The sequence below is a fragment of the Eriocheir sinensis genome, chromosome 61 (assembly GCF_024679095.1).
Source record: "Eriocheir sinensis breed Jianghai 21 chromosome 61, ASM2467909v1, whole genome shotgun sequence".
NCBI lineage: Eukaryota > Metazoa > Arthropoda > Malacostraca > Decapoda > Varunidae > Eriocheir > Eriocheir sinensis.
This window is the reverse complement of record NC_066569.1, coordinates 5,496,079-5,515,541: the sequence shown is the minus strand read 5'-3', so window position 1 is coordinate 5,515,541 and position 19,463 is coordinate 5,496,079. Positions and strand designations below refer to the sequence as shown.

Sequence of the window (19,463 nt, the reverse complement as noted above, 5' to 3'; positions counted from 1 at the left end):
AACCTATCACCACCAAAATAGTAACCTATCACCACCAAAATAGTAACCTATCTCCACCAAAATAGTAACCTATCTCCACCAAAATAGTAACCTATCACCACCAAAATAGTAACCTATCACCACCAAAATAGTAACCTATCACCACCAAAATAGTAACCAATCACCACCAAAATAGTAACCTATCACCACCAAAATAGTAACCTATCACCACCAAAATAGTAACCTATCACCACCAAAATAGTAACCTATCACCACCAAAATAGTAACCTATCACCACCAAAATAGTAACCTATCACCACCAAAATAGTAACCTATCACCACCAAAATAGTAACCTATCACCACCAAAATAGTAACCTATCACCACCAAAATAGTAACCTATCACCACCAAAATAGTAACCTATCACCACCAAAACAGTAACCTATCTCCACCAAAACAGTAACCTATCACTTGAGCACATTTACACAACAGAACACACACAGACACATCGTAAAAACACATTAAAACACAAAAATAAAGCAAAAAAACACCCAGTCCCTTTCTCCCTTCCCTTACTTAGCCACTTTCCTCCCCTTTCCCCTCCCCTGCCATGCTCCCCGGGGTGATAATAAAAACCAGAAAACATTTGAGCACATTTACACAACAGAACACACACAGACGCATCGTAAAAACACATTAAAACACAAAAAATAAGAAAAAATATACCATCACCCGGTAACCCACGTCTCCCCTCCTCTTACTTAACCCCATATTTTACCTCTTTCCCCCCTTTTCCCTCCATTGTTGAAGTTCCCAGGGTAAATGCAAGCCCCAGGGGGTTAATATATAAAAAGGACATAAAGGGAGACACGAAAAATGCCCTAAAAACAGTAATAATAGACAGACATACCCCTTCGGCCTCCTGATCATGGTCTTGAACTTGATCTGGAGAGCTTAACAACGAGGAGTGACTGAGGTGTTGATTGTTGGGAATTTACTCTTTGTAACGGCACTAGGTCTGTTGTTTTCCTCTTTCTTTCCTTTTTTCTCTCGTAGACGTTCAAAAAATATGTCACGGAATGCGGAAGTCTAGCGGTCGAAGAAAGACACACTTAATTACTTACGGTCGGAGGAAGACACTTAATTACTTACAATACTTAACCTACTTTTGTGATTGTGTTCATTCCATATTACTTAACTTAACCTTCTGGCATTAAATCATTATCCAAAATTTCTGCCCTGTTCTTTTTGTTTCTTCAATATATTCATTTTCAAACAAGAGTTCCCCAGTGATGTCTTCATGGGGAGGGGAGGGGAAGGGGGGGGATTTCCTTTTTCTTTTCTCTAAGCTGATTTTTTTTTATTTGTTTGATTATGTCGCTTAGAAGTCAAGCCCCAAGATATTTAGTAGTTAATGATCTTTTGTAATGTTTCCTCTTCTTCTCCTCCTCCTTCTTCTTCTTAGTTCTTCTTCTTTCTCCTTCTTCTCTTCTCTCCTTCTTCCTCTCTATCCTCTACTACTTCTTCTTTTTCTTCTTCTCCTCCTTCTTTCTTCTTCTTGTTCTTTTTTTCTTCTTTTTTATCTTCTCTTAGTTCTTCTCCTTCACTTTCTTCTCTTCTCTCCTTCTTCCTCTCTATCCTCTACTACTTCTTCTTTTTCTTCTTCTCCTCCTTCTCTTTCTTCTTCTTTTTCTTCTTTTTTTCTTCTTTTTCATCTTCTCTTCCTCCTTAATTCTTCTCCTTCTCTTTCTTCTCTTCTCTCCTTCTTCCTCTCTATCCTCTACTACTTCTTCTTTTTCTTCTTCTCCTCCTTCTTTCTTCCTCTTGTTGTTCTTTTTTTCTTTTTTTTTATCTTCTCTTAGTTCTTCTTCTCCTTCTCTTTCTTCTCTTCTCTCCTTCTTCCTCTCTATCCTCTACTACTTCTTCTTTTTCATGTCCTCCTTCTTCTCTTTCTTCTTCTTTTTCTTCTTTTTTTCTTCTTTTTCATCTTCTCTTAAGTTCTTCTCCTTTTCTTTCTTCTCTTCTCTCCTTCTTCCTCTCTATCCTCTACTACTTCTTCTTTTTCTTCTTCTCCTCCTTCTTTCTTCTTCTTGTTGTTCTTTTTTTCTTCTTTTTCATCTTCTCTTAAGTTCTTCTCCTTCTCTTTCTTCTCTTCTCTCCTTCTTCCTCTCTATCCTCTACTACTTCTTTTTCTTCTTCTCCTCCTTCTTTATTCTTTCTGTTTTTTTCTTCCTTTTCATCTTCTCCTCCTCCTTCTCTTTCTCCTTTTCTTTCTTCGTCTTTCTCCTTCTTCTCTTCTCTCCTTTTTCCTCTCTATCCTCTACTACTTCTTTTTCTTCTTCTTGTTGTTCTTTTTTTCTTCTTTTTTATCTTCTCTTAGTTCTTCTTCTCCTTCTCTTTCTTCTCTTCTCTCCTTCTTCCTCTCTATCCTCTACTACTTCTTCTTTTTCTTCCTCTCCTCCTTCTCTTTCTTCTTCTTTTTTTCTTCTTTTTCATCTTCTCTTAAGTTCTTCTCCTTCTCTTTCTTCTCTTCTCTCCTTCCTCTCTATCCTCTACTACTTCTTCTTTTTCTTCCTCTCCTCCTTCTCTTTCTTCTTCTTTTTTTCTTCTTTTTCATCTTCTCTAAAGTTCTTCTCCTTCTCTTTCTTCTCTTCTCTCCTTCTTCCTCTCTATCCTCTACTACTTCTTTTTCTTCTTCTCCTCCTTCTTTCTTCTTTTTGTTTTTTTCTTCTTTTTCATCTTCTCCTCCTCCTTCTCTTTCTCCTTTTCTTTCTTCGTCTTTCTCCTTCTTCCTCTCTATCCTCTACTACTTCTTTTTCTTCTTCTCCTCCTTCTTTCTTCTTCTTTTTGTTTTTTTCTTCTTTTTTATCTTCTCTTAGTTCTTCTTCTCCTTCTCTTTCTTCTCTTCTCTCCTTCTTCCTCTCTATCCTCTACTACTTCTTCTTTTTCTTCTTCTCCTCCTTCTTTCTTCTTCTTCTTGTTCTTTTTTTCTTCTTTTTTATCTTCTCTTAGTTCTTCTTCTCCTTCTCTTTCTTCTCTTCTCTCCTTCTTCCTCTCTATCCTCTACTACTTCTTCTTTTTCTTCTTCTCCTCCTTCTTTCTTCTTTTTGTTTTTTCTTCTTTTTCATCTTCTCCTCCTCCTTCTCTTTCTCCTTTTCTTTCTTCATCTTTCTCCTTTTTCTCTTCTCTCCTTCTTCCTCTCTATCCTCTACTACTTCTTTTTCTTCTTCTCCTCCTTCTTTCTTCTTGTTCTTTTTTTCCTCTTTTTCATCTTCTCCTCCTCCTTCTCTTTCTCCTTAATTCTTCTTCTCCTTCTCTTTCTTTCTCTTATTATTATCATTATCAATCGTTCAACATCCTTATTCTTTCCCTTTATACTGATCAAAACTATCCATAAACATTTAAGTGCAAACAGCTAACTAGTTTATTGCACATATTTACTTCTCATTCCACTAAGTATAAACAATAAAAAAGAAGTCAAATAATACACAAATACATGATTGGATAAACTATAATACTTCTTCACTCACGAGATTGCACAAATTTATATAAGCGAGAGAGAGAGAGAGAGAGAGAGAGAGAGAGAGAGAGAGAGAGAGAGAGAGAGAGAGAGAGAGAGAGAGAGAGAGAGAGAGAGAGAGAGAGAGAGAGAGAGAGAGAGAGAGAGAGAGAGAGAGAGAGAGAATAAATCTTCACTCACGAGATTGCACAAATTTATATGAGAGAGAGAGAGAGAGAGAGAGAAAGAGAGAAAGCAATGCATATATGGCTTAGCTTACAACCTCTTACAGTAGAATACAAAGGCAACAAATCACAAACTCAATAACATTATTACGCCGGAGACTCAAGAGTATTAAGTAAAGGGAGAATCAATTATCATGAGACACAGGTCGGCATTATAAGACAGTTCCGCTTCTCACATCAGCTCTATTTCTGAAGGCCAAAAAGGAGGTCAATCGGGTTTTCCTGAGTGTGTTTTTAGGTTCATGGTACAGAGGAAGGGTCAAACTACCACCAGGGTCATAAAACTGTCCCTGGAACTGCCCACAACTCCTACGAAAGCCATGTTAAATATGTGTTTCTTAGGTTCATGGTACAGAGAAAGGGTCAAACTACCACCAGGGTCATAAAACTGTCCCTGGAACTGCCCACAACTCCTACGAAAGCCATGTTAAATATGTGTTTTTTAGGTTCATGGTACAGAGAAAGGGTCAAACTACCACCAGGGTCATAAAACTGTCCCTGGAACTGCCCACAACTCCTACGAAAGCCATGTTAAATATGTGTTTCTTAGGTTCATGGTACAGAGAAAGGGTCAAACTACCACCAGGGTCATAAAACTGTCCCTGGAACTGCCCACAACTCCTACGAAAGCCATGTTAAATATGTGTTTCTTAGGTTCATGGTACAGAGAAAGGGTCAAACTACCACCAGGGTCATAAAACTGTCCCTGGAACTGCCTAACTCCTAACCCATGTTAAATATGTGTTTCTTAGGTTCATGGTACAGAGAAAGGTCAAACTACCAGGGTCATAAAACTGTCCCTGGAACTGCCCACAACTCCTAAGAAAGCCATGTTAAATATGTGTTTCTTAGGTTCATGGTACAGAGAAAGGGTCAAACTACCACCAGGGTCATAAAACTGGTCCTGGAAATGCCCACAACTCCTGCGAAAGCCATGTTAAATATGTGTTTCTTAGCTTCATGGTACGGAGGAGGGGTCACACTACCACCAGGGTTATAAAACTATCCCTGGAAATGCTCACAAATCCTGCGAAAGCCATGTCAAATATGTGAACTTGGGCGACGGAATGTTTTATAATACGATCCATATAATCCGAGTATATAAGGGATTACGTTTGTCTTTGGTACCAGACTTCAAATACATGAATTGTTTACGATCGACGACACGTTCCGAGCGAGAAATACTGAAAGAAAACTTAAGTGTAAACAAGTAAATTCAGACTGCACCAAATTTCTCCTCACCAACGTTGTAGCGCGAGAATGGAACAAACTCCCGCCCTCATTGGTCCAGTGCAGCACGATTGACTTCTTTAACCTGGTAGCTGCGGGGATCATGTTTCTTGAAGGTCCCTCTAAGCGAGAAAAATGAAAAAAATCATCACTCACGCAAACCATTTCATAATATATATATCAACACATTTGTGATCAGTTCATGCATCCTCTATTTTGGGGGGTTTATATCATGGCAAAAATTTGGCCCGTCGCTGCTACCGGGTTAAAGGTCCCTCTAAGCGAGAAAATGAGAAAAAATCATCACTCACGCAAGCCATTTCAAAATATATATATCAACGCATTTGTGATCAGTTCATGCATCATCTATTTTGGGGGGCAGTTATATTATGGCAAAAATTTGGCCCGTCACTGCTACTGGGTTAAAGGTCCCTCTAAGCGAGAAAATGACAAAAATCATCACTCACGCAAACCATTTCAAAATATATATATCAACACATTTGTGATCAGTTTATGCATCATCTATTTTGGGGGGTTTATATTATGGCAAAAATTTGGCCCGTCGCTGCTACCGGGTTAAAAACAAGCTTGGCCGACACTTCCTTCACCTTAATATTTACTAAAGTAGAAATGCAAGTGTCAGTATCATTTGATTAATATAATTTCACTTAGGTTAAAGACAGAGCACCTAGTCAGGACCATAGGCTCTGTGTGGTTTGAATATCTATGTAAATCTATTTAAATCTATGTAAATCTAAATAAATTAATGTAAATCAGATAAATGCTTAACAATACAAATGCTATAAGTACCTTAAAATTACACATACACACACACACACACACACACACACACTAACATTATTATTCATGATTAAACAGTATTATTTTTTATCAATATAAGTAAAAATCTGAATAATGTTAAGTCATTTTCCACACACACACACACACACATACACATTATTATTTACTATTAAACTATATATAAGTAAAAAGTTTAATTACAATAAGTGATTTAGCACACACACACACACACACAAAGGCACAGCATAACAAGCACGTAATGAATTATAAGCCCGATTCTTTAACCCCATGGCTGCGGATTTCCTACCAGAAGACATCACCAAGCTACAGAAGATGCAAAGAAAAATGTAAAGTCCTGCACCTTGGGAGGGGATATCCAGCACACCAATACCACATGGGAAACACTCCACCATCCACCACAGAGGCAGAGAAAGACCGGGGAGTGTATGTTACCAGGCTACCAGTGAAGGGATATCCAGCACACCAATACCACATGGGAAACACTCCACTATCAACCACAGAGGCAGAGAAAGACCTGGGAGTGTATGTTACCAGGCTACCAGTGAAGGGATATCCAGCACACCAATACCACATGGGAAACACTCCACCATCCACCACAGAGGCAGAGAAAGCGACATTATTGTTAACGAAAACTAACACGAGATTTAGAAAAGTAGGCATAAGCTTGACATATTAAAAACTCGTCATAAAAAGTCATGTAAGAAAAATCAACAAAACCGACTAACCACGCCTTGAAAAACAGGTTAAAAAGGGCAGATCAGCGACAGTATTGCACACGAAAGACTAACACGATATTTAAAAAGAAGGCATTAAGTTGACATATTAAAAACTCTTCGCAAAAAGTCATATAAGAAAAATCAACAAAACCGACTCACCACGCCTTGAAAAACAGGTTAAAAAGGGCAAATCAGCGACTGTATTGCAGACGAAAGACTAATACGATATTTAAGAAGAAGGCATTATGTTGACATATTAAAAAATCAGGCGTAAAACATGAAAAATCAACGAAACAGACCAACCACGCCTTGAAAAACAGATCATGAAGGACAAATCAGCCACATTAAAGCTGACGAAAACTAACAATACAACAATTAAAAGATCTGGCAACAGTTTTTTTCATTTTGGGGAGCTGCTGATCAATAACTGCCGCTGTCTTAGGATTAATCTCGAGTTTGAAAGCGTTTACGGACACGGTGAATTAAAACGCACCCCAAAAAAACTATACTTAAGAGAGTGCATTTCATCCCCGTGGCCCAGGATTGAGTTCACAACATTCCAGTCATGAGCCAAATCCCACACACACACACAAAGCCATGTGACCCTAATATTCATGGAAGATTCGTCACGTTCTCTTTATACGGTGAACGAATTACCTCACGGGCAAAAATAAACGAGAATACAAAACAAGCCTTCTAATCGCTGCCTTGCCGATGACTACAAAAAGACTGACCATTAGGGCGACGGAAAAACGATAAGAAGTAATATAAATTCACAAGAAGCTATTTTTTTCTCTATTTTGTATATACTTGATGTAATAATCTTTTATCCTGAGTATTTAAATGCATAAGGAGTATTAACTTATGTGTTGTAGTAGCAGTAGTAGTAGTAGTAGTAGTAGTAGTAGTAGTAGTAGTAGTAGTAGTAGTAGTAGTAGTAGTAGTAGTGGTTGTAACACTAGCAAAAACATTTAATTATCATACACATTTTTTCATTATTTTTCATCCCACAAGGCACAAACATTACCTCTCGACAGCACCCTAAGGACACAAGGAAATACAAGTCTCGATTATCGTATATATCAGGTACTTTAGTCTTTCGTCCATCCAAAAATTCATTACTATATATATAAAGTCTTCAATATTCATGGAACGACAAGGGAAAGGGAGGGGATGGACAGCTGGGGTTGGCTATACTGTTAGGGTGCATGAAAATATGTTACTGGAGGGGGAGGGATGGATAGATGGGGTTGGCAATACTGTTAGGGGAAGGGGAGGGCAGCTTGCGTTGGCTATACTGTTAGGGGAGGGGAGGGCAGCTTGGGTTGGCTATACTGTTAGGGAAGGGGAGGGCAGCTTGGGTTGGCTATACTGTTAGGGAAGGGGAGGGCAGCTTGGGTTGGCTATACTGTTAGGGGAGGGGAGGGCAGCTTGGGTTGGCTATACTGTTAGGGAAGGGGAGGGCAGCTTGGGTTGGCTATACTGTTAGGGGAGGGGAGGGCAGCTTGGGTTGGCTATACTGTTAGGGGAGGGGAGGGCAGTTTGGGTTGGCTATACTGTTAGGGGAAGGGAGGGCAGCTTGGGTTGGCTATACTGTTAGGGAAGGGGAGGGCAGCTTGGGTTGGCTATACTGTTAGGGAAGGGGAGGGCAGCTTGGGTTGGCTATACTGTTAGGGTGTATGAAAATATGCAACCACTATTACTAACACTAATTCTACATCCACAACTTCTGCACTTACAAATACAGTAATACCTCGGTTTACAAGTGCCTTACTTTACGAGTGTTTTGGTTTACGAGCATAAAAATATCACTTAAAATGCCTTCGTTTACGAGCGGTGATTTTTATTTTTTTATTTTTTCAGCGATGGAGATGGCTCAAGGGCAACAAAAAGAGCGCAGAGAAAAAAACAAGCCCTGGTGAACGAGCATCCTGTTTGCACAAGTTGAAGGCGCGAGTGTGAGTTCCCTTTGTTCGCTGCAAGACGGGAGCGCTCAGAGCGGAAAACAGCGGGATTGGGGTCTCGGTCTGCGTTGTACACTCGCAAAGGTGGCACCCGCGCGCTCGTCTCCGCTTGCGTTTGTGTTCTAGAATGCGACCTTCATGTTCTCAGTGCTAAAGTGAGCGTTCTTTTTTTTTTACAACAAAGGAAATAGCTCAAGGGCACAAAAAAAGGAAACTAAAAAAAAGCCCGCTACTCGCTTAAGATTTTTTTGGTGCGAGCGAAATTACGGAATGAATCAAGCTTGTGAACTGAGGTATGTCTGTATCACACCGAGAAACAGTAACGTATATCTCTCTCCAAAATAGTAACGAGAATAGCCCAGAACTATATCGTTATTAATACTGCTAATTCTAGATCTACTACTTCTGCACTTCCAATTTTCACACCAAGGAACATTAGCACATATCTCTCTCTACATACTAGTAAAGAGAATAAGCCAGAATTGTATCACTATTACTACTGCTAACTCTACATTTATCTACTACTTCTACACTTTCAAATATCATACCAAGACACAGCAGCATATATCTTTCCCTACATACAGACACCGGAACCTTAATTTCTCATCACACAATTCTACGCCAACCCTCAGAGCTACCCGAACATCAAACTTGATTATTATGCTTTCTTTGGTACAGTGTAGAGTAGTTCAGACAAGCGGATAACAATGTAATCTTTCCTATTCGATTTTCTTGGTCGCCGAAGAGACTTATAGAGAAATATGATAACTAGCAACAGGTGAAGACAAGGAAGAACAGAGGAGAGGGTTGCTTACTTGTCAAAAAACTGTCCGTGTCACTCTCGGAAACACTAAAAAAGAAAGTGTGTCAATGTTTAGTTCTCAGAGTCTTACGGAAAACATTACATTAGAGTTACAAAAGTATGTGAAAGTAATCGTAGTAGTAGAATCTCAGGTCCCTTTAGTAACATTGGTCCTGTTGGGTGATCACGCCTAAGCCTTCCACCGTCACCCACACTGGAGGACATGGATGAGGTGGAGTTGGATGGCAGTGTTGGTCCATTTGGGTGAGCTCTACTCTACAGTTTTTCCTTCTTCACCCACATTGGATGTCGTGGATGAGGTTGTACTGGATGGCAGAGATGTGTTGCTCCATGCCTCAGTCTTCCCCATTCACCCGCGACAAGGACATGGATGAGGTAGTGTTGGATGGCAATGTTAGTTCGTTCTTCGTCACCCGCAGCGGATGTCGTGGATGAGGTAGTGTTGGATGGCAATGATAGTTCGTTCTTCGTCACTCGCAGCGGATGTCGTGGATGAGACAGTGTTGGATGGCGAGCTTGATGCCTCACCCTTCCTTCGTCACTCGCAGCGGATGTCGTGGATGAGGTAGTGTTGGATGGTACTGTGTTGCGTTAGCCGGGGTGTGTTGCATGTTGGTGGGGGCTGCCGTGGGGGGGGTCTTCAGGGCTGGGGGGGGCAGGAAGGAGCACTGTAAAAATAAATAAATAAATAATCCAAGGAAGATGTGGAGAAAGGTGGTGGAGGAGGATATGAGGAGGCTGAACATCACGGAAGAAATGGCTATGGACCGGCAACAGTGGAGGAGGCTCATATCCCGCCCAACCCCACCATAGGGAATAAATGGATGTTAAACGATGATGATGATGATGATAGCCTAACCTAACCTCCTCAACTGTATAAATTGACAGATAAGTAAATATGTCATCAACTACCTAACCTAACCTAACCTTCCCTCTGCTGTCCACATAAGCAAATAATAACATACCTAACATAATCTAGCCGAACCTAACCTCCTCTACTGTAAAGATAAATAAATAAATAAATGGTAACATAATAAATAACATAACATCAACTCTCCCACTACTGTATAAACAAATAAATAAGTACATAACATAACATAACCTTTCATAACATAACATAACATCTTTCATAACATAACATAACAATAACCTTTCAAAACATAACCTCTCATAACATAACATAACATAACCTTTCATAACATAACATAACCTTTCATAACATAGCATAACATAACATAACCTCTCATAACATAACATAGCCTTTCATAACATAACATAATATAACCTTTCATAACATAACATAACCTTTCACAACATACCATAACATAGCCTTTCATAACATAACATAACCTTTCATAACATAATATAACCTTTCATAACATAACATAACCTTTCATAACAAAGCATAACATAACATAACATAACCTTTCATAACAAAGCATAACATAACATAACATAACCTCTCATAACATAACATAACCTCTCATAACATAACATAACCTTTCATAACATAACATTCCATAACATAACATAACCTTTCATACCATAACATAACCTTGCATAACATAGCATAACCTTACATAACATAACCTCTCATAACATAACATAACCTTGCATAACATAGCATAACCTTTCATGACATAACATAACATAACCTTTCATGACATAACATAACCTTTCATGACATAACATAACATAACCTTTCATAACATAACATAACATACATCACCTCACCCTAAGCAATGGTTGGGTAGGTGAAGTACCGAGGCGCGAATCCACCCTCGTCATCGGACTCATCGCTGCCACCACCATCACCTCCGCGCGCCCCTCCACTGAAGGCACAGGACGAATAGGAGGGGGGAGCTATGAGGGGTGGGGGGAGAGGGGGGAAAAAGACAAGAGAAGGTTAAAAAAAGTTGTCGGTATCACACTCGGAAACACTAAAATTAGAACAGAAATTGTGTCTGGGTTTGGTATGGTAGGGGGCTATGGGAGGGTGAGGGAAGGGGGGGAAAAGAGAGCAAAGGTTAAAAGAGAGAAAAATGGAAAAAAAATTGTCAGTATCACTCTAGGAAACACTAAAACTAAAAAAAAAATTGTGCCTACATTTGGTTTGGTAGGGGGGCCATGGGGGGCTGAGGGGGGAAAAGAGAGCGAAGGTAAAGAGAAAAAAAGAAAAACGGTATCACTCTCGGAAACACTAAAACTAAAAAAGAAATTGTTCTACGTTTGGTTTGGAAGGGGGGGTGAGGGGGGGTAAAGAGAGCGAGGGTTAAAAGAGAAAAATGGAGAAAAAATTGTCGAGTGTCACTTTCGGAAACACTGAAAAAGAAAGTGTGTCTACGTTTAATTCTCCGAGTCTTATGGAAAACATTACATTAGAGTTAGAAAAGTAGGTGGTAGTAGTAGTAGTAGTAACCCTTGGAAAAGTAAGTAAAGTAACCCAAAAAAGTAATCCATTTAGCACATTTTTTTTAGGATTTTATAACATACACAAGAAAAAGAAAAAAAATATACAAATTCCAAAATCAATAAAAAAATCCAATTGAAATGTTAACACACCTCCACTCTGCCTTAGCTCTTTTAACTGGTTCTGATTTCACATTCAACAAAGAGCTTTTTCTCTCTACACTCTTTTTGTTGCCCTTGAGCCGTCTCCTTTGTTGTGAAAAAAAAAAAAATCACAACACCATAACACCACAACAACACCGCAACACTCACGGACGTCGGCATATTCATCAGGGAGGAGGCTGGCGGTGTAGGGCGGCGGGGGGTCGGTGTACAGGCCATGTTGTGGGACAGGTGGTGGGGCCGAGGGTATGGCTTGAGGCGGCTGGTGGAAGGGGGCGGAGGGGGCGAAGGGGCCGTGGGGTGGAATCGGCGACAGAGCGGATGGGTGGTGCGGGCTGGGGCTGCGTCTGATGGAGGTGGCGAGGGCCGTGCCGCCGACCTCTGTGGGGCCAGAGGTGCGGAAGGTGGAGTAGGTCCCGCGGAGAGGCAGCGTCCCGATGATAACAGGGGCGAGGACTTTAGCTTTCCGACACGTGCCGAGCTTAGCCACCAGCTGTAAGGGTGAGAGATGGGTGTGAAAAGGGGAAGAGAAGGGAGGGAAGGAAGGGAAGGGAATGTAAGGAAATGGTGTATAGGAAGAGAAGGGAAGGGAAAAGAACAGGAAGGGAAGGGAATGTAAGGAAATGGTGTATAGGAAGAGAAGGGAAGGGAAAAGAACGGGAAGGAAGGGAAGGGAATGTAAGGAAATGGTGTATAGGAAGAGAAGGGAAGGGAAAAGAACGGGAAGGGAAGGGAATGTAAGGAAATGGTGTATAGGAAGAGAAGGGAAGGGAAAAGAACGGGAAGGAAGGGAAGGGAATGTAAGGAAATGGTGTATAGGAAGAGAAGGGAAGGGAAAAGAACAGGAAGGAAGGGAAGGGAATGTAAGGAAATGGAAGGGAAGGGAATGTAAGGAAATGGTGTATAGGAAGAGAAGGGAAGGGAAAAGAACGGGAAGGAAGGGAAGGGAATGTAAGGAAATGGTGTATAGGAAGAGAAGGGAAGGGAAAAGAACGGGAAGGAAGGGAAGGGAATGTAAGGAAATGGTGTACAGGAAGAGAAGGGAAGGGAAAAGAACGGGAAGGAAGGGAAGGGAATGTAAGGAAATGGTGTATAGGAAGAGAAGGGAAGGGAAAAGAACGGGAAGGAAGGGAAGGGAATGTAAGGAAATGGTGTACAGGAAGAGAAAGGACAAGGCTATTACGCTGATCAACCTTCTGTTTCTATTTATTTTTCAGCAAAGGAGGCAGAAGGAAACTAAAGAGGGGGGGGGGGCAACGAAACCCACTGGTGCTTCTCCTGTAAATAGTGAACGGTGAAATAATTCTCACTCCTGAAATCGACCTCTCTTATGGCTACTCTTTACTTTTATCTTTTATAGGAGCGGCAAGTATTGGGGTTTTGTTTTTGTACTCTTTTTATTGCCCTTAAGCCGTGTCCTCTGATGTAAAAAAATAAAAAAATGAAAAAAATATAAAGCCTCCCGTCAACCCCACACCCCAGACCCACCACCAAAGCGTAGTCAATCATGATGAGGTTGCAGTGATGGAGGTGGCTGGCGGGCACGGGGGGTATGGGGAGCGGCACTGAAGACCACACATCCTTCCCGCCCGTTGGCACTTGGGGGTGGTAGACGCGCTGCACTGTGCGGGTCACTTTGTGGGTGTGGCTGCGGGCGATGTGCGTGATTTGCTGGCGAGGGAGAGAGGGAAGGTGACGTCAGGGAACACGGAAATGGAAAGTGACATCAGGGGAACAGAGAATATGGAAAGTGACATCAGGGGAACGATACCAGTGGAAATAAAACCCCAAACAGACCAAGGTTACAAAAGGGACCTGAGATACTGATTCCATCCTTTTTTTTTCCTCTACACTTTTTGTCGTCCTTGAGCAGTTTCCTTTGCATTAAAAAATAAAAAAAAGAAGCTAAGCAGCCCTCTCCTCCTCCCTGTCTTCATCTGTTCCTATCTACTTTTATATTTATTCTTATCCATATCCCTCAGACCTCACACTATTGAGAGTAAAATTACACACACAAGAGATTAAAGCAAATATATATGAACCAATAAATTATGCCGGTAAACAGTAGAGAGGATAACGTTTAAAAAGAAGACTGCATAATGTAGGCTATGCATGTCAACAAGAGCTGCAGAGACCGACATTCCAAAACAATATATCCTGTTGACTCATTAGCTATTGTTTTGGTCCCATACTTTTTGGGCATTCTCCTTCTTTCTTTCCTGCCACTGCCTCTTCTATTATCCCTATCTGTGTCTGCTCACCTTCATAAACAAAAGCCCAGTAAGACATTTTTTTCTACTTTTTGGAACACTGAAAAAAAAACTCTTATATCTGAAGTCGACTCGTGATAAGAAACGGAATAGTGAAGGCGATTTTAGAACATACTAACTAACTAATAATCTGACTAACTGTTGAATTAATTATCTAAGCTGTTGAACTAATTATCTGAGAGGTGAGTGGCGGGCTTTTTTTTTCTCTGCACTCTTTTTGTTGCCCTTGAACTGTCTCCTTAGCTGTAAAAAAAAAAAAAAAATCGCCACCACCATCACTATCATCACCACCATCATCACCTGCACCAGCTTGATCTCGGTGTACTTGATGGTGCTGAAGGAGCCGTTCATCACCTCCCCCTCCACTACCAGACTCTCGCCAGGGACGTAGCCGGAGCGCTGGGCCTGCATGGTGAGGCGGATGGGTCCATCGGCACAGCAGAGGCAGCACACCGTCTTCTCCTTCTCCATCATCAGCGGTCTCTACGGGAGGATGACGGATGGTGTAGATGTATTGACGCGCCCTCAATATAACCTGACTCAATTTCCGACACTAATAACTACATACGCTACAAACTAAGTACAACCAACAAGAAAATACTCTGCTTTCTATGCACGACTAACCACGTTCATGCCTTGGTTTACACAAGCTGGGCATGTAAAATTCTGCACTCCTCTTACATTTCTGAGGCCTGAGCATCTATGGTGGCACCACTGCCTGCAACATGTGCACAAGACTGAATTTACACCTACTCCCTTTCCACAGCATCCACATGGATATTTTCATGATTTAATCTTTTCTCTTGCTTCTTTTCCAGTCACCATGTACTTTGATTTTTCCATATTAATTTTCAAACCTCTCTCCTCCATTCCTTCCTTCCATTTAATAAACTTTTCTTTCACTTCTTCTGCTGTCTCTGCATTTACTACCAAGTCATCTGCATGCAGCAGCTCCCATGGTGCCTCTCCTCTAGCTTCTCTTGTCGGGAGGGTACCTGCTGGCAAGAGCAAGTCCAACTCGTGATCAGGCCGTGGTGAATTACACACACACACATGTAGTGCGGCGACTATGCCTGATGAATGAGCCTCCCATAACCCACTTAGCCAGGGGGGTACCTCTTTGGCCGACTCGGTAAGGAATGGCTCTCCCGTCAGGCAGCCGGGGAATGCCCTCTCCTTGTTGTGATTAATTTCTCGTGTGTTTCCATACACCCAGAGGACGTGTGGGACTGAGGGAGTAATAGAAAAAGAGAATAGAAAATCTCTTCATTAAACACACACACACACACTCACTCACCACAGCTAAGGGGTCCCGGTTCAGATCATACATGAAGTTGACGGAAAACATCTTGTGAGTGGATTGGTCGAATCTGAGGGGTAGGTCCGCCTCGGCCTTGAGCTTGTAGACCACGCTGCCATTGGGGGAGGTGAAGGATGACGGGATGTCACTCGGCAGAATGAAAGTAAACGGGAAATTGCGACTCCCAGCACCGAACCTGTTACCTGAGTCTTGGAGAGAGAGAGAGATTTACATAGATATTTAGACCACACAGACCCTATTATCTAGACAGAGAGAGAGAGAGAGAGAGAGAGAGAGAGAGAGAGAGAGAGAGAGAGAGAGAGAGAGAGAGAGAGAGAGAGAGAGAGAGAGAATGAAGATTTCTATATGCAAAAACACAATAACATGAGGTATGAATGCAAATAATATTGGTGTGTGTGTGTGTGTGTGTTAACAGTAAAGGAAGCGACGTTCGAGTCCCTGCCATAAAAACAATAATAAACAGATAAATTAAGTGTACATACAGATAATAATAATAATAATAATAATAATAATAATAATAATAATAATAATAATAATAGCACACCCATATCTCTCTCTGTAATGCATAATCTATCAAAGTCTTTTTTTCTTTATGTGTTCGCCTATAGCGCCGGTGGGCTTTCTTCGGGGCCCTGGTGGTTGGGCCACGCCATCATGGTGAAGGCAATTTTTATAGTGGCACCATCTATGCTTGGCTCATTCTGCTCCCCAGAACTCATTCTTGATTCACTTGGACGGTTTCTTTTAGAGTCCGGGTTGATTGGTGGTTTTCAGGACAGCATATGGGTAGTCTTAGGCCACTCGGCGGTGACTGAAAAATCCCAGGTGGTAGCATACATGGGGATTCGAACCCGCACTGCATTCTTAACACACCTCAGTTTGTCTTCTGTTGTGTTAAAATCACATTAAAATAAAAATTAGCAACAAAAGACACAACTCGTCTCTTAAAAATGAAAACAAGCCAGACATGCATACCTCTTCCCTGCCAGAGAAGAGACTCTTGGCGGAAGTACTGCTCTACCGCCGTGTAAGTCCGCCTGTTCTTGCCGCTGCCCTTGGACCACTTCACCTTGGCCTTGCCCTTAATCCACACCTTGAGACCTGAGAAAAAAAACATATACATCTTATTTTTTTAATGTGGCAGATTTGTTTTTTGGGGCCCACTTTTCATCCTAACCTAACCTAACCTAACCTAACCTACCCTAATGCTGCGATTCACCTTGAGACCTGAGAAATAAAAACACACATACATCTGATTTTTTTTAATGTGGCAGTTTTGTTTTGAGGACACATTTTTCACCCTAACCTAACCTAACCTAACCTACCCTAATGCTGCAATTCACCTTGCGACCTGAGAAATAAAAACACACATACATCTGATTTTTTTTAATGTGGCAGTTTTGTTTTGGGGACCCATTTTCACCCTAACCTAACCTAACCTAACCTAATGCTGCGATTCACCTTGAGACCTGAGAAGAAAAATACAAACATGATCTGATTTTCTTTTCAATGTTGTGGTTTTACTTTTTGGGACCCATTTTTCACCCAAACCTAATGCTGTGATTCACCTTCAGACCTGAGAAAAAAAAAAACATACATCTGATTTTCTTTTCAATGTTGTGGTTTTGTTTTTTGGCCCCGTTTTTCACCTGAACCTAACCTAACCTTACCGAACCTAACCTAACCTAACCTAACCTAACCTAATGCTGCAGTTCACCTTGAGACCTGAGAAATAAAAACACACATACATCTGATTTTTTTTTTTATGTTGTTGTTTTGTCTTTTGGGACCCGATTTTCACCTGAACCTAACCTAACCTAACCTAACCTAATGCTGCGATTCACCTTGAGACCTGAGAAGAAAAATACAAACATGATCTGATTTTTTAGAAGCCATTTACTTCACCTCACTAAATGCAGACCTTTTTCTTATTTATTTATTTTTTTAGCATGACAAGACTTTGCACCTCACTGGCTGACTGACTGAAGGCCATTTAGAACCCTTACCTTACCTCACGAAATTAAGTCTTTTTTTATCTATCTTTTTTGCATGACAGAACTGAGCACCTCGCCGATTGCAGTCGTTTTTTATCTTTTTTTTTTTAGCAAGAAGAGTTTATCAAGACACTTCTCCACCCAAAATTGACCTCTCTCTTGGCCACTCTACTTTTGTCTATTATGGGAACAGTGAGTAGCATTTTTTTTTTCTCTCTGCACTCTTTTTGTTGCCCTTGAGCCGTCTCCTTTGCTGCAAAAAAATTTAAAAACACAGACCGAGCACCTCACCGATCAACTAAAGGCCATAACTCTGCCATTTCTTACGCACTTCTGCACTCAATCTCCTCATTCGTGGCCACCCTGAGGTAGCCCTTCACAGCGGCCCCGGCGACGTACACGGGCTGTTCAGGGTCAAGAACGATCTCAAAAATTGGGAACCCCATTGCTGTGTAAGAAGAAGAGGTCATATTAGGTCAGGAAAATGGAACGGTAAAGCTAACCTAACTGGACCTGACCTAACCAGACCAGTTCTAACCTAGCATGACCTAACCTAACTTAACCTAACCTACCTAACGTAACCAATCTCACCAAACTACCATTGACCTGACCTGACCTAACCAGACCAATTCTAAATTAGCCCTAACCTAACCTACCTAACATAACCAATCTGACCACACTAATATTGATATGACCTGACCTAACCAGACTAATTCTAAGTTAGCCCTAACTTAACCTAACCAGACCAGTTCTAACCTAGCCTGACCTAACCTAACTTACCTAATATAACCAATCTAACCAAACTAACATTAATCTGGTCTGACCTAACCCAACCTACATTAACCTAGCCTGACCTAATGTAATTAACCTAACCAAGCAGGAGCAGAATATAGCTTGCAGGCTTTTTTATTATTGTTTTCTTTTTTTGTCTTTGAGCCTTTAAAAAAACTGTAAAAAAATAAAAATAATAAATTAAATAAAAAATGTAATAATAATAATAATCTAACTGGACCTGACCTAACCTAGCCTGGCCTAACTTAACTAATCTGACCAGCTGACCTAACTTAACTAATCTAACCAAACTAACACTAATCTGACCTGACATGACCAGACCAGTTGTAACTTTGCCTGACCTAACTTAACTAATCTAACTAAACTAACACTGATCTGACCTGACCTAAATTAACAAAGCCTGACCTTATTTAACCTGTTTCCTCCACTTCTCCCTCCCCTGCCATGCTCCCCGGGGTGATAAGAAGAACCAGAGAACACTTGAGCACATCTACACACCAGAACACACAGACACATCGTAAAAACACATTAAAACACGAAAAGTAATGACCCCTATGCTGGTAACCTTGTCTCCCACCCCTTATTTAACCACTTTCCTCCCCTTTTCCCTCCCCTGCCATGCTCCCCGGGGTGATAAGAAGAACCAGAGAACACTTCAGAACATCTACACACCAGAACACACACAGACACATCGTAAAAACACATTAAAACACGAAAAGTAATGACCCCTATGCTGGTAACCTTGTCTCCCATCCCTTATTTAACCACTTTCCTCCCCTTTCCCCTCCCCTGCCATGCTCCCCGGGGTGATAAGAAGAACCAGAGAACACTTGAGAACATTTACACAGCAGAACACACAGACACATCGTAAAAACACATTAAAACACAAAAAATAAGAAAATATGTACAACCCACCCCTGTCTTCCCTTCTCTTACGTAACACCCTAATTTTCCTCTTCCCCCCCTTTTCCCTCCCTTGTTAAAGTTTCCAGGGTAAATATAAGGCCCAGGGGGTTAATAGATAAGAAGGACATAAAAGGAGACACAAAATATGGCGTAAAAACAATAAAAGTAGAAGATTTACCCCCCCACCCCCTCTTCGGGCTGATCCTGAACTTGATCTTGATATCACAGGTAGCTCGAGATTTCTCCCCTGCCACACCCCTCTGTCACACCCCTGGCACACTTTGCTGCGGGTTCAGACCATCTATAGTTCCTTGTGTAACGGTCCGAATGT

General features: G+C 41.2%; 2 protein-coding genes and 1 long non-coding RNA gene across 11 annotated transcripts in view; 1 reads left to right on the top strand and 2 right to left on the bottom strand.

Annotated features, from left to right (window-relative positions):
- LOC126986237 (uncharacterized) overlaps positions 1-9,721 on the bottom strand; it is an 86,708-nt gene extending 76,987 nt beyond the window's left edge. For 3 of the 4 annotated variants that reach the window (XM_050842206.1, XM_050842207.1, XM_050842209.1), the window contains exon 1: positions 6,191-6,435. In XM_050842206.1, coding sequence (XP_050698163.1) covers positions 6,191-6,435 — 245 coding nt within the window. Of the gene's footprint in view, positions 1-6,190 lie in introns of all 4 variants that reach the window. The other variant, XM_050842208.1, reaches the window with a different exon arrangement.
- Positions 1-19,463, bottom strand: part of LOC126986241 (arrestin domain-containing protein 3-like) — a 29,663-nt gene that overhangs the window by 5,806 nt on the left and 4,394 nt on the right. The window contains exons 1-9 of one of the 5 annotated variants that reach the window (XM_050842214.1): positions 19,311-19,454; positions 17,766-17,882; positions 16,416-16,541; positions 15,417-15,628; positions 14,420-14,602; positions 13,338-13,520; positions 12,000-12,342; positions 11,013-11,141; positions 6,204-9,946 (exon numbers count right to left, since the gene is read on the bottom strand). In XM_050842214.1, coding sequence (XP_050698171.1) covers positions 11,014-11,141; positions 12,000-12,342; positions 13,338-13,520; positions 14,420-14,602; positions 15,417-15,628; positions 16,416-16,541; positions 17,766-17,880 — 1,290 coding nt within the window. In that variant the 5' untranslated portion in view covers positions 17,881-17,882; positions 19,311-19,454 and the 3' untranslated portion in view covers positions 6,204-9,946; position 11,013. Of the gene's footprint in view, positions 1-4,965; positions 5,076-6,203; positions 9,947-11,012; positions 11,142-11,999; positions 12,343-13,337; positions 13,521-14,419; positions 14,603-15,416; positions 15,629-16,415; positions 16,542-17,765; positions 17,883-19,141; positions 19,171-19,310; positions 19,455-19,463 lie in introns of those variants that run through there. The other 4 variants (XM_050842215.1, XR_007739444.1, XM_050842212.1 and 1 more) reach the window with 4 other exon arrangements.
- Positions 3,293-5,551, top strand: LOC126986243 (uncharacterized). Of its 2 annotated transcripts, XR_007739446.1 has the most exons (4): positions 3,293-4,065; positions 4,170-4,377; positions 4,576-5,069; positions 5,225-5,551. It is a non-coding gene; the product is annotated as an uncharacterized LOC126986243 (long non-coding RNA). The 2 variants fall into 2 exon arrangements; XR_007739445.1 differs by having other exon boundaries at positions 4,576-5,551.